Genomic DNA, 15,464 nt, shown 5'->3' on the forward strand with positions numbered 1-15,464 from the left:
TCGCACAGATTCGGCGACTAGAATATCGTCATCTTTGAATTTAGGTGAGACAGTAATGCTTTGTATCCGTTCGTATTTTGTGGTTAAATATTTGATGTGCACAGAATTACTCTGCTGACTTTGTACAGCAAAGAAGATGTGGTCATTGTAATGTTTTAAAAGCAGATCGCTCCCTAACTGATGAGTTATATTCTCTTGTTGTGATGTGCAGAAAGCAGAACGGTAGCCCTTCAGTGAAGTTAAAATTCTCGCGAAAGGTTGAGTCCGCTCTGTAGACAAGAAGCGTGAAACGTGTTAGGTTACTGCAAAAGGTAAAGTATTTTTTTTCCCGCACAGATCACACATTAATTGCGGACCTTCAAAATCAGCATCAGTCGGACTGCAAGTGCAATTTCAGGTGTGATTAGAAAAATATTTATTTATTCCTTTTTGATTGGCTGTTAAATCCCACGAAAAAGAAAAAAAATTCTACTACGCACACTAACAAAACAATCAGCAACTTACAAACAGTAACAGAACAACGTACACTAAAAAAAACAATCAGCAGTTTCCGCTCGACACTCGACTTCACTGCGAGCAGGTTGAGATGCAGAGCAAATTTTCTTTTTGGTAGTACAGCTTCTCGTAAGGCCGGTCCCTGTGTGAAAGATACAGGAAAGTCGCATAAAAACTCCATCATCAGATGTTGTCTCAACCAAACAAGCACTTGGAAACGGCAACGTGAGAATTTGTGCATTACTAGAGATAGTATGTGAACTGAATGTCACTTTTCATTTCCCATACGCTGTGATGACGGCAGGCACTGGTTCGCATGAATCAGGCGAATTCGGCAGCTGTAAGCTCCTACTTGCGCAGTCGTAAGGTCATGAGTTCCTATCAGCATAGCGAATTCAACAATTGGGCAAGGAAGCATTGCCCTTTAACCCCATATATAGGTAGCTACAGTATATGTCATAGTTAGAAGGAACAGAGAAACACGTGGCCGTGTGATCCGGTTTGCGCCTGTATCGTGCGACCGCTGATGCTGGCGCTGGCACAGAGAGCTAGACAGGAAGAAGGCGCGTCCTCTGCTGCGGAGCCGTGCTTCTGTTTCGCGCTGAAACGTACTTTCTTTGCGTTCAGACCCGATTTAAGCAATTTTCTTGATTCATTTGCGGGTTTTTATCTCGAAGCTACATCGAGACTATACGAGACATTGTAGTGGATAACCGTTACTAAATTACGAGCTCATAGGGTTCTCAGACACAAGGTTTTTGCCTGTCGCCGGCATCTTTGTTGTGAACACATTTACACAGCTATAGTTTATGGTCTGAAAGCCGTCATAAGCATTTTTGTTTTGAAATTTTGCGTAGAATAACAGTTTATTGAGTTGCACTTATTCTACCAAGCGATGGCAGGAAGATCTGGTTATGCACTTTCCTTGTCTATAGTTGAGACGACAACGTAGAATCAGTCTCAACATTACCACTCTTCTGGAGGCAAAGCTCTATGAAATACTGTGAAAGTTTCCGTTCCAGCCTAAACCATATTTTCACTTGAAATGATTTACTTCAAAGTTCCACAAACGAATTAAGGGAATATTTTAATTGCGCAAAGAGGAGATCATCGAGACCTTAGCTAGCGATTCCGATGCACCATTCACATTTTTTTCCAACACTAACCAAGTCAAATACAAAACCTCCGCTTCCAGCATTGACCTTGGTAGGTGAAGTGGTGTTTATAAAACTAGCATTAAAGAACGCACCACCTCCCCATCTTGGTAACTGCGGTAAACTCTAGGGCTAACAAACAAATGGTTCAAGACTGAACTGGTTACAACCCCCCTCATATGAGTAACCTATGCACCGTCTCACTTCGTCCACAGCATTCCTGTTAAATGAAGGGCAGTTTGAGGTGAGTTTCAAAGCATTCAAGTCGATTTGTGGTGCTAGTAAACGGCACTGGGTCGGCCTGAGTAAAGCCGCTTCGGTAGGATCTGTAACGCAGCTCGAGTGTGCTCGGCGAAGCGCGAGTGAATTACATTGAGTAGTGAAACAAAGGCTGCATAACAGGAGAGAGGGCAGAATTGAATCGACGCAAGTAACATTAGAATAGATGCCTCCGGGCCGTTACTTTGGATAACCCGTTGGGGCGCAAGTCTTGCCCGTATTTCTCGATGCTAGCCTAAGCTGACCCTTCTTATTCGGTAGTATAGAGTTCAGCTCAGCGCACGCTGCTTTATTCTCAAGAGCCTTGCCGTGCTGAGCCCCAGATTTCACGCACTCTCTCAGTTTGCATGACGCCAGGGCATACAGCATCTTGCTGAAGGATTGGAGTACCACTTGGTAAGGCCTTTGCCAATCATGTATATTTAGTGTACGGCACCAGCTGCTGTCACCGTCTTTTAGCAACGTTCATATTTGAATCTCTACTCCGGATTTTCGGCTACACCATACGGGGTCAACTAAATGAGCATAATGACAGAAAGTCTAGCGTCTCCGCCACCATTGACCACCGGTAGTTACACTTTCCACGGAGTCTGATAAACGCTATCACGGCGTATTTTCGTCAGGTAGTAGATATTGTTGAACGTGTAACGCAAAACTGTCAGAACATTTTCTTCATAGCTGCAACAACAGCAGATTATACCAATGCAAACTTACCAATTTTTGCCTCATCCTCTACCGGTAAATGGCCCTTGAAAGCACTAGCCACAGATATTTCGACCAGGGTGCACTACGCAAAGCTGAAAAAAAGGCATACTGTGTTTGCGAAAGCAACGGGACAAAGTTATATACATTATTGCGGTATGATTAGAATCGAAATTCCACAAAAATGGCGGCCTGTGTCTTGAAATTTGTTGAATTGTCGATACAGATCATGTTACCTTGCGACATCGTCACAACCTGCCCGCTGCGGCAGGTAAGAACCGCCCCACCGGATTTTCAATGACCTGCCCTCCATTGGTGATGAGAATTAAATGAATTAATGAATGATTGGTAAAGAGCGGCACGTGACCCGATAGTGTCATCACGCTCTGCCTGTGCAAGGTAGAAGGGGGACTACAGAGGAAAGAGAAATAGCCGGAAAAATCCTGTTAGAAGCAGTTTTGATTTCTGTTGCACCAAAGCACCAATGGAGATCTCTAAAGCTGTCATATTCTAAAGGAGCGTTAAGTGTTTCTCTAGCATTTCTTGACACATTTTTGGCAAGATGTAAACAGACAAGTGACTCTTATTAAGAATAATAGGCGCTCCCCGCCCCCCCCCCCCCCTTCCGCCTGATTTCCCCTTATTAGGAATTGTTGTTTTGGGGGGGGGGGGGGGGGGGTTATATCCCCTGCTTGCGAAAAGGGCTGTACACAAAATTTCGGGAACCTCACGTAATGCAGATTTAGTTTCCCATATTATGGCTGCAACATCGCGCCTTTCCAATGACCTCCACATTCTTCACGATGGCAGGTTGAGCACACAGTAAATAGCTCAACTCAATTCTATGCTATATAATATGACTAAGTGGTTTACACTCCTGCTAACACCTAAGAGTCTGTATATAAATGCAGCCTAAACTCACCTAGCATTCAGAAGACATAAAAAGAATAATTCCTGGCACACAGCGTGGCTATCGTGCACGCCTGCGCTCTTCTATTCATGACAGTGACGTTCCAGCACAATTCCACATCTCATTCTACGCATAGACTGCGTCACCCTTGCGTAGAGCACTAGAGTAGTGCACTTCTCTAGAAAGAAACAGCTCGCCGAAGTTGCTATACGATCTAAAGACTAAGCTTGCGCTGAAGCTGAGCCAGATATAGCCACCAGCCAGGTTGACACGACATTCTTCCCTGAAAATCATGGCTACTGCGCAATTTCAGTTCTTCTGGTCTGCTGTATACCGCTCAAGCGATCGACATCACTGCGAGACCAGCTCTACTTACCCACCTATACCAGATTATTCTGGTGAACCATTGTCTACGGGTGCTGCCCTCCACACTGGTGCCCCCAACGAAGCTGCAGCCCCGAAATTCAGCGCCAACGCTCTCGCTCCGCCTACTCACCAGCCTCTGTTAGAGGGCTACCACAATAAGCGGAGGAGGTCGTCGTCCACAGGCCGGGTTCCAAATTATCAGCCTTCGCTACAAGCGCATTTAGTCGTACCTATAGCCTGTGCTATGTCATGGCCTGTCCGCACAGATTCTACGCTGATGGCTCTACGTGAAAAAGTATATTTCTACTGATTGTTTTGCAGAAGTCTCGGCGGTTATAGGGTTTCTATATTTGAATCAACAATAATAAAACTTGACATCACTGAGTAGCTGCCGTATTTTCCTGTAATGCGCAGAATTCTGGCACATTTTACTATCATGGGACGCTATGAAATCGTGTTGTTGTAAGTAGCGCACTCCATGCCAGAAAATGATGTCAATCGAAGAAAAATTTGAACTACGTGACCCAGGTGGAACTTAATCGAAAGCACCTACTGCCAAGCAAAACACTGCTTTTGGACTCGGCCAAATAGGGCGCCACAAAACTGTCTTCGTCGTAGCGGGCATTGGTCCAGACCTAAGCCACCTGTGAGCTGCAGAGTTTATTGGGTGCTCTTAACTGTGTAACGCCGAAATTATGTAGGAGTAGAAAAAACTAGACGCTAATATATTGACATCTAATGTGCCTACAGTCAAAAGTGAATATCAGAATTTCATTAGCTGGAATAAAGTTCGAGAAATCAGCATGTAGGCTATTTGCAACGTTTTAGAGTGTCTTCAATTTTGTGTTACTCCCCTTTCTCTTTCATTTTTTTATCCCCTCACCCCCTTCCCCCCGTGTAGGGCAGCAAACCGATTATTATTCAGGTTAATCTCAATGCCTTTCCTCTTCTACCTCCTCCTCCTCCTTAGATTTTGAACAATACGTGCAGGTAGTTTCAGTTTTTTGAAAGATCAGAAACAAACAACTTGAACCCACTCGTGGGACCAGAGCAGCTGATCAATTTTTCTTATAAAAACCACTTCGGTTCTCTCCGCAATGTTTGGACGGAAACATTAGGCGAGTGATTTTTAAACGCTCTCTTGCGGTATCACATTTGCCTCCCCGTTTTCTCCAAACACTTGCGGAAAGTGACACCAAGCGTTCTGATCGTAAGCTGCAAACTAATGAGAACATGTTTTATCAAATTTTGTGTGCGAGCTTCGTGTAAAAATGTGTATGCGGCTAGCAAACGATGCGCCAGTAAATCACGGCACGAGGCAGTAATATGCATAGGATTCACCACATCCTCTCGTATGCCTCGGCTAGTTAGAAAAACCTATCTTAGGCCTAGTTCTCGTGGCTTTGCGCCTCATTCCATTGAGCTCTGGGAATGCATTCCGGCTTAATTACCCGCCTTGAATTCCGTATGACTAAATACAAGTATCACAGTGAAAGGGTATGATTCAGAATTACGGGGGCTCTAAGCTACCAGCTTGCTGCGACAGTGCGCTAGCATTAAATCTTCCTGCTTGAAGAGCTAAGGGTGCTCGCTTAGCCTATCAGCCAGCCAAAGCAAGTGGCTTTGGCTGACTTGCCGGGCTCTTTCGTGGTAAGAACCCTCACATGGAAAATTCACCCGCTTGCGTCGCAACCTCTACCCACGACTATAGACACCCTCCGCGTTCTTCTTGTGGCAGCGCTCTTCCTGCGTGCCCTCTCCTCTTGTCTACGCTTTCGCTGAATAGCCCCGAAAACGTATCATCAACTCATTAACCCACAGTGTTGTTGATCCCCTGGCAGCCACCTTCAGGCCACTCTCTCTTTTGCCCTACAAATTTCGAGGTAGAATTCCCAGCTCTCCATTTCCCCCCCGGGAAATCGCAGATGGACATTAATTCTGGAATATTATGAGTCATAATAATTTTGTTGAGTTATTCTTAGTTTTTCGATTTTGGGCTCTTTGAATTGAACACACCGCTTCCGGCCACTCATTACTGTTCCCTAGCTATGGCAGCCGGGGATTTGCCTCGCACCACTTTGTCGCCTTTCCACACTGACAAGTGGTCGGCAGGTAGTCTAGACAGCTCTACCCTAGACGCCGCGCACTTTTCCTTCAGGGTACTGGTTCTTATGCTGACGCAATAATAAAGGGGTTGGTGGCAGTTTTAGAGCAACCACAAACATTGTCTCTTTCCATGAAGACGCCGAGTTTGTGATCGACAGCCTATCGTTCCAGAGTTTCAACTTAACAAAATAGTATGCTAGCTCGTTTGGAAGAACTTTGTTCTGCGATTGAAATTCATTATTAATACACAGATTCACACAGCGCTACGGAACGAGGACAGAAGGAAACGAAAAAAAAAAACAGGACGGGCGCTGTTCTGTCTTTTTCGTGTTTCGTTTTTCGTGTTCCTTCTGTCCTCGTTCCGTAGCACTCTGTGAATCTGTGTATTAAACATGAGCCAACTAGCCCACACCAGAATCCTTTTAGATCAAATTCATTCCCACAGGTTTCTCATGTGCCTATTTTTGTGATGTTCAATGACACTAATACATACTTACATCGAGGCTGTCGTATAAAGTGCTACGATACTGCCAGGTTTTCAAAGTTTCCCGTCACACTGTGTGCAGGAACACACGGAGGGTCAAAATGACAAGACTTGTACCATAATTCGAGCTCCTGCTCTAAACTGATACGGTGTGTATTTTGCTACTTTATGGTTGAAATTACAGGCGTTAGCAGAATTGGAGAAATGCTGATGTTTGCCGATTTCTTTATAAAAAAAGAGCGGCTGTAGGAAATCAGCTGACGAGAGTGCCAAATGCATTACTCGGTATGTATAGAAATGAAATGAGGTGCTACAGCGTCGTATAACGCTGCCATGGAGATCTGGCAGTTCGTATTGTGTCGGCACTTATGCTATGACGTCCCTCATATCCTGAGTCGCTTTGGGGCGTTAAACTATAGTAAACAAACAAACAAACTTATGCTCACGCCTGCATTTGTCATGAATCAGAAATTCCACAATCTCAAAAATTCTAACTAAAACCGCTGCACTTGTTATACAAAGGAACATGAATGATCTGATTTGTAGCAAGTGCTCTTTAATTCACACTTGTCGCTTCCGAAATCTTATGGAGACTCATGAAAGAAGTTAGCCAGGTTCAGAGGAATCCTTCATCTGGTCTCGTAAACATAAAAGGATTGTAGAAGGGTGCAGAGATTTACAACTCAAGCAGCTAAAGTGTACATCGTGGTAACAAAAAATACAGGTGGCTGGTCACATACGCGATACTTACAGGCAGATGTGGAAGGTCATCTTCGCATTGGCGAAGCCGCAGCCGTCCATCTTTACATGTCCTTCGCATGACCTGTCCATTATCGCCTAAGACAGGACCAAATATCAAGCAGTGCTATGTGGTTCCTTGAGGCGAGCACAATTTGATTGCACAAAGAACTCGCCTTGCAAAAAAGAGGAACAGATAGAAAACTGAACAAAATATTTGTAGAAAAATTCAAAACTAAATCATTAATCACGATAACTACAATCAGAACCATAATAACTAATATCTCGATTTAAATTTCTGTATTTGCATTGCCCGTGAATGACCGTAAGCACTGCTTCTATAGGTACCCGGGAACACAGATCCAAATTTAAGTTTTTTTTCTTTCAAGTCGATTCAAAGTGGAAGTCGCCTCGGCACGAGTCAGCAAGGATGCCTTCATCCGCGAACGTTAGCAGTTTGTACCCTGAGTTCTGCAATACAGTCCCTATACTATACATCTTTAAAAGTTATAATTGTGGGCTGTGCAGGCTCTCTAAAGTGCGCATTATGCGTCATTTTAGTTTTCAATATCGTCTGCTATATTACGAACGCCCTACGGGATCCATGCGCCCGGTGCGGACAATGTTTTCTTTTTCACGAAAAATAAACCATGCGCACTCTATGCCAAAAATCACGGTAATTATGAGAATCCGGGTTGGTCACGCTGCTCTGTCTCTATAGTTGAGGCTTACTTAACTAATGTAAGATGTCATCATTATTGATGGGCATGTTTATACGTCGACACAAAGGGCTATCATATGGGGAAAAAAAAATGTCAGTGAACCGCGTCAGCATATTCACGTGAAGTTTTTGTGCACCTTTCAAAGATCTAAAGATAGTTTTCAAGCTATCATATGCAATTTCTATCTTATAATGTAAAGAGCCTAAATGCGCAAAGTGAAGTAGAAAGCAAAGCTTCATTCGACGTTTATATGCATGTTGCAACCTCATGAAGCATCCATTCTGTTGGTGAAACCTTCCGAAGGACTATCCAACAAATACTGGGCGAACCCCCCTGTTGAAAAAAAAAGCTTAGGCCTAATACGCTTTACCACCTTTTAATTAGGAACATGAGCATAGCGTGCCAGCACTAATATGGGTGGCTACATTAGACCAACTCACTAGAAGACTAGTTATTCCACATATCTGCAAGGCTACGGCGAGTGAGAGAAAAAAAAATTGCCGGAACTAAGAGCAAGGCTTCTGGAATACTTCGTTCAATACATGCTATCATCGATACGAAACGTAAATGTGGCTCACCGGTTCCGTACGAGGGCACTTGCCAGGTGGCGGCATCTTGCGGCTTCGCTTGCAGTTAGTCCTATACGCGTTGTATCTGATCATGATTATAGTTGAGGGGCCTTCACGCTAGATAGGTAGCAATAGCGGATGAAATGGGTAAATTATGTGAACCTTAAAGTATATTTGCTTTGCCATGTGCATATTCCTTGTACTGAAAAAGTAAAATGTCGCCAAAGGTCTCTGCATCGGGAATGCAACGAAGAAAGGTATCAGCTTTACGGCGAAAGCACTTTGTTCCCCACCACAAACGTTATCGCTGAGATACCTATTGTCAGCTGGGCGGCAATAGGTATAGCTTAGTTTACGAAGGCGCTTGCAGTTCTGAGCTTACTGGTAGAACAGTGTTAAGAGATATTTACTGTATTTCAGAGTAAAAGAAAAAGGCAGAAATGCCTTCCTTTACTTTTGGAACCATATAACAAACAATTCACCTTGCTGAAAAATAAGTTGCCTGGCGTTTCAATTAAAGTTCATGCACACGATCTGTTGCTTGTTTAAATGTTGTATAAAATATATATTTAGCTACCAGGCGAGGCGTTATTTTTCTCTGGGCCATCGAGGTAACACGCCTCACAAACGGAGGCCACGCGCATTGAGAGATGTGGCATTGCCTGTACTCTAAGACGGGGATGCAATTAGGTAACCGTGAACAATGGGGAAGCATTGTTGTCGGCGAAGTAAACAGTGTTGAGACTTCAACGCCGCTAAATAGTCATGTAATGGATGTAGTATGGAGCACATTTTCTAGTGTATTTACAACAGAGTCTCAACTATGTAGATGAGGAGATTAGCATACGTGCCCTGATTGCGGAATAAATAAGTGGCACAAAGACTACACATAATCTACATGCTCCAAGGAGTAACTGGGAGTGTCGTACCCCCTCTTCAGGACCACGCGCAGAAAATAATCTGCGTCGGCAACTTTTCTGAAGTCAGATGCGGAAGGCTACGTGTAGAGCGTGTCTTTGCAATAAAAAAAAGAGAGTATATCTATGCCAGTCACCGAAATTTATGTGCACACTGAGCTTGATACGACCGGGAATTGTTCTGTAGTGCTAGGTAAAGTGCCACATTTTTGACTGCTTCTTTTACGTGGGTTCTCTTTTATACTCGAGAGGTGCTGTACAAGCTTCCTACGGGAGCCGAAGCTTTTGGTTTCTTCTTCACGTACTGCTCACTCCTGGATCTGACGGCACATTCAGGTAGCTCGAAACTATATGTGCGTTCCAAAGAAGACACCGTCGTGCTTGCTAGCACTAGACAGCGGCTGGAAGTCGTTAGTTGAACTATGGCTCTTGATGATTCCTCTACCCTACAAACATCTCAAAGGGAAACGTTAATTTATAAACGCGATGTTTCGGGACGAATTCAGCTAATTCCTTAAGGGTCGCCTATTAAAAATTTTCAAGTTTGAACTCGCGCTTCTTAAAACGCATTCTTTTCTGTGCCAAATACAACCGACGACACTGCACTTCCTCAACCCAACTATTGTGTCGAAGACTACTGAATATATTTTTGGAATCGCCGGCACGCAATTACCAATTTATCCCAGTTCTTGCGGCTGCTAGTTTTTTAATGCAAAATAGGTTCGAACACCAATGACGCGCACTGCGAGTGCGCCCACTATGAGAGCTGCGTAAAGTGTTCCTATTGCATACCAAATTGCTGACTTTACCTGTTAACTTGTTTGCTTCTCGTATCAATATGCTAGGCTCGCGCCGGACTCTGGTTTCGCAGGGTGCACAGTAACCCTAGTCGACTCAGAAATGCAGTCTCCTAGCGCCCACTCCGAGGTCCACTAAGGGCGGATGAAGGTGAGCGTTTTGGAACACTAAGCTTGAAATCGGTATTTAAGTGATAATTTACTTATTTATTTAAATATTTATTTAATTATTAGCACTCCAAACTCTCTCTATGTGGATTCCTGCTTGGAACAAGGAGACAAATATAAATAGTGACTGGATGACTGACTAGAAATGCGGACAGGAGTATGAATCAAAAATGTTTTCGGAAAGTAACGTGTCTTCAGCTACGCTAACGCTAACTGAAACTGGCCTCTAATATCAAAGTGCGCGCACTTCACGACTTTTGGGATTTATCACACATTTCTCCTCATCAAAAGTTACTACTTCTTATGCTCCTACGTTAACCACGACACAATTACTCTGTTCGAGGGCGCTGTTTGTCTTGCAATCCAGCCTAAAGGCATTTCTCAAAACCTCATTTCTTATTTTTTTTTTTACAATACAGAAATATACACAGGTCCGAGTGTTTCAGTAAACGGTTCCGAGATGCTATTCTTCCAGACCTCTCGGGATTCCGAAAGGGCATACAAGGAAGACTTTGCCGCGATGTAAATACCGGCCAAACTAAGTTCCGGGAAAAGATCGTTGAGCTAATAGAGGACGATCTACGCCATCTGGCAAAAGTGCGTCAAGGCCAATCTGGAATAACTTACAAAATGGACCCATTGCAGATCCAACAGATTAAAATTTAGGACATCCAACGCCTCGCATCCGGGAGCCCTCATGCATATTTAATGATGGTGAAAATCGCCCACTGAGGACGGAGTCGGGTTGTTCCCTTTTTCCAACTATAGATGTTAATGCTGTCAATGAACTCACCTTTATTTTATGACTCTTGACTTTGCTGATGCCAAAAAGGAACTTATACGTGTTGTAGTAATTAGCCATTTTATACGCCAGGACCTTGTACATTTCAGATCGGACGTCGTTGAACTCTTTGCGGAAATCATCTCCATCTTTGTTGGCCGCCTCGCCTACACTACCAGCAAAACCTATAATAACAAGGAGAAAAAGAGGCGTCAGATCCATGACCTTGGAGAAGGAAGTCCGACGGGGCTGCTGCACTACAATCACAACTTTGCGTCAGCGGCACCGCATCTGTGAATGTGTGCGGCTATCTTTTGGAAGGGTTTCTCGAGAGCTCGAATCACTGCGGGCTTTTAACCCTCCAGGATTTGCTAACCTGCCTTTCTCGCTCATTTATAAAAAGTGCCACTCTACAGCAGGACGTGCTATCAGATCCTGCCATATCATCGGTTGTGTATAACTGGACAAAAAATAGATTCGCGGATATGACTTATAAATTCTAGCAGGGACGAAGGGAATGTGTGACGTCTGCCACAATAAAATGCACGCAGTGAATATTGAAGAGAAAATTGGTGCCAGAGTTCTCACTAAACGGCTCGGTGACAACGAAGGGGAGCCTGTTCTTCGATGCTTCTGAAAAGGTAGTACAAGTTTAGACGTGTCGCATAAGCATTTATTAAAACGCGACGCCTATCAAACCAGAGCACTTGAATCGTGGCTCCTTCTTAAGGATTTCAGACTGTGCCTTTTCATATGAGTACGCCTCTTTCTATTTACAATGATAGTAGAAGGCTTTTTAAATTACTACGACGACCGCCATTGAATCTCTCGTAGATCACTCGCACTTTTAACATAACCTCCAAGTAATAAACTCTCTGAGTTTCAGGCGCGTCACTCTGACCTTGAAACTTTCGGTCTTTATTGAGACAAGAGAGCTTCTTTCTCAGTTGAAAATTTCAATAGCTTTATTGCTCTACCAAGTTTCACTTCTTTGAACTAAATTTATGAATGAGTAATAGATTTATTTTTATCATTATATATCTTGTGGCATGCCAAACAGCGTCGCAACCGCTCATTTTGGGAGCAGTTTATGTCGGTCTCTCAGACACGTTAACATTGCGATGCAGACGTCAAGAAAACTTGTGCACTCATTATCTTTAATACACACACACACACACACACACACACACACACACACGCGCGCACGCACGCACACGCACACGCACACGCACACGCGCACGCGCACGCGCACACGCACACGCACGCACGCACACGCGCACGCACACACGCGCACGCACACACGCACACACGCACACGCGCACGCACACACGCACGCACGCGCACACGCACGCACGCGCACACGCACACACTATTTAAACTTTGCAACCATTCATTTGGGCGCACAGTTCAGTTGCACTTTCGTTACAATGTCGTATGGCATGTGTTACTTCTTCTATTGACATTAATTATGCTAGAGATTAGAGAACCTGAGACTTGAAAGCTACCACTGCGCAACTGACTGCAGTAATAAAGAAGGTGGAAGGACTTGTAGTCAGCTTATCAGTCGCACGTTCACTGCTTTTTCTCTCACGATGCTGCAGTGGTAGTAGATAAATTATACGTAGTTGAAAGAAAGTAGCAAGAGAAAATCTCGAATTGTTTCGGTTTTTCCAGCATTATAGGCGCGTAATTAACTGCACCTGTGGGTGTATTCTAACTAAACATTATTGGAATGCGTATAAGTCCATTGTTTATCTCTCTAAATGCTGCTCCTGGCCTCAAGGTAAATGGTGAAGCCTTTCCCTAGACCTAAGCGCGGCTGAGTGCGCATTTGCGAAAAATAGCTCTAGTGTTGGTCCAAGCAGGAGCCAAAAGCACAGAGTCGAGAGCCCCACTGAAACCGTGCAGTATGCAAAAGCTTGAAACCGCGATTGATGGGACGATTCTGCCGGTAAGGCTTACGTGTTCTGTTGTTGCTAACGTGTAAACCTACCAATACTGTCATGACGTAGAAACTGCTTGGAGCAGAAAGAAAGGATTTCAAAAACCATTAAATTTTAAAGAACACAATATAGATACAGCGAAGCGTCGCTTTTGCTAAGAAAAGGAAAGGTTATCTGTCGTAAAAAAACACACACATCGTTGTACACCATAAGTAGACAGTTTGAGGGTAGATAAGCGAAAATCAAGGCTGGCACTCCTTTGTCCTGTCTGCAAAACTGTCGATATGTACAGCTAGAAGTAGTGTAGCAGGGAACATGGGAGTGTGTGGCCTTCGTCGTCTCTTGGGGGCAGCGCTTTGCGAAACACGGAGGCCATGAGCTCACGTGTTCTCCTCTCATGTTGCTTCTGGCTGCAGACATACAATAAAAAAAGACAGCATAAAAAATTAAAAAATCTCAGTTCATCGTAAAGAATCTCTTCCGACCTTTGGATACTGCGTTGAAGTCTTTTGCACTGTTGGGTTTGCTCACCCGGCACCAGCAGTTTGTATAGCAGCGAGAGCTACATTCACCGTATGCTCGCCGTTTCGCTGCTGCCGGTGGCCACACCGCGAGCTGAGCCGTCGCCTAACAACCATCGCAGCCGGCAACGCCACTCGCCGTGCCCTCTGGCATGAAGTCAGAGGAGGAGCCGGCGTTGCATCGTATACATAGAAGGGGTGGCTCGGTGGGATTCGTCGGCAGATATGGAAAGTGAGCCGGAGAGACAAAGAAACGAAGCCTCCTCGTCGGAACGAAACCAAGAGGAGGCAGCGAGCCGAGTAGACGCAGGAAGAACGAGCCACACGCCTCGAGAAGCGTCGTAAGTACGAAGCGGCAAGGAGAATGGATTCAGATGAGGATGGTTCGTCGTCTAGTTCGTCATGCCGTGCAAGGGCCGACACCAGTGCTGTGCCGGAGCCATTGAGATGGCTGCTTGTTACTTCAACGCCCATCAGGCCGTGTTCGTGGCAATTGAGAAACAACAAGATTAAGACTTAAAATAAATGTGTTACACTTTAAAAATGTCCAGTCTTTAATGTAACCATAACTTAACGATAGGTAACAACAAAACCTATACACTGAGACGTACCATAAAGACGTACGATAAAGATGTAACCGTAGAGATAACCAAGATAAACAATAAGATAAACCGTACCTCTCGCTACGCAGATCCAGGCAAGTTGAGCCACAGCCAATTTTTTTCCACGTTTATAGCATACTCCTTTTTTAATCTTGTTGTGTAAGAAGATGAAGACAATACTGACAAGCCTTTCTCTCATTGGCATCTGTGGTAGTCCTTAGCCTGTGAACTTTAACGCTGGAGCAATAGTAAAAACTATTTCCGCCGACAAAAGTACCAGATGGTGTGGGGTTATAACCCCATCAAGTGGCCATAAACCCGTGGCGTTCGGCGACATCTAGGGTTCTTGTCACAACCCAGATTTGTGTGTCCGAGTCGGAACTGAGCAGTGCGGCCTCCCACTGGTCTAGATTCGCGAGCTGCAAACCTCGATGAGGGTAGTCCCGAGGGCAAACCCAGAGTATAATAATAGTAATAATATTAATAGTTTAGTTTTCCTCTTTTACAAGGAAAGGAGTGGTATGTTGAATAGGTATGTTGAAAGGAGGTATATTGAATAGAGTGGCATGTTGGCCACATAGTTGACAGGAAGGGGAGCAGACTCCAGAGTATATCGCGTGGTTAGAGAAGGTGTTCGTTTGGAATTGCCTCCACACAACCTTGTGGGAATCCTGGCTTTCCGCCGTCGCCTTTGCGCGGCTGTACCGGCTTCCCGCGTTGTTTCTCCTCTTTCCCTTGCTCCCGCCTCAGGCGGTGGAGAGGCGGCTAGGTGACAAATCACTGTCATTTGGCCACAGCTCCGCCCCGGCTCCCAAACGGCCTTTGCCATTGGTGCCTTTTGGCGGGAATTCGGGACCCGTTTTGGCGGCCGCGGACCGCGCGACCGTCCGAGCGGGGCCCAGAGAGAGGGATCCCTCCGAGACAGCGTAAGGTGCGTACGCTACTGTTTGTCCGTGCCGGCCTTTGCCGTTCGGACCAGTGCTTACTCGAGCTCGCCCGCACGTGTCCTCTGACCTGCAGCGGCTTGAGCCTGTCCAGCGGGGTCCAGCGATCTCCGACATGCGTACCTTGCGTTTATTGCCCACTCTCTCTCGCAACCGGCCCAACGGTCGACACGAGAGGGAGATCACAGCACTGCCGCGGGGACATTCTCCTGCAGCGGCGGGCTAGCGGCGCGCATTGCTCGAGTCGCTTCGTGCGCGCAGCGGAG

At 45.1% G+C, this 15,464-nt stretch overlaps 1 protein-coding gene across 1 annotated transcript; it reads right to left on the reverse strand.

The window, feature by feature from the left end:
- Positions 1-7,243: 7,243 nt before the first annotated feature.
- On the reverse strand, positions 7,244-11,410 carry LOC149331145 (uncharacterized). The gene is made up of 3 exons (XM_089556061.1): positions 11,201-11,410; positions 8,535-8,642; positions 7,244-7,333 (listed from the first exon to the last, which is right to left on the reverse strand). The coding sequence occupies exons 1-3, from the start codon at positions 11,408-11,410 to the stop codon at positions 7,244-7,246; spliced, it is 408 nt and encodes a 135-aa protein (XP_089412187.1).
- Positions 11,411-15,464: the final 4,054 nt, after the last annotated feature.

This window comes from Amblyomma mixtum, chromosome 8, assembly GCF_055824585.1.
Source record: "Amblyomma mixtum isolate Tamu chromosome 8, ASM5582458v1, whole genome shotgun sequence".
Taxonomy (NCBI): Eukaryota; Metazoa; Arthropoda; class Arachnida; order Ixodida; family Ixodidae; genus Amblyomma; species Amblyomma mixtum.

What these genes read in the sequence shown, in the direction of transcription:
- LOC149331145 (XM_089556061.1), bottom strand. Translation starts at nt 11,410, where the DNA reads ATGGATCTGACGCCTCTTTTTCTCCTTGTTATTATAGGTTTTGCTGGT. An exon ending in TCAAGAGTCATAAAATAAAG is followed by an intron (nt 8,643 to 11,200) that starts GTGAGTTCATTG and finishes CTACCTATCTAG; the next exon opens with CGTGAAGGCCCCTCAACTAT. An exon ending in AGTGCCCTCGTACGGAACCG is followed by an intron (nt 7,334 to 8,534) that starts GTGAGCCACATT and finishes GTCCTGTCTTAG; the next exon opens with GCGATAATGGACAGGTCATG.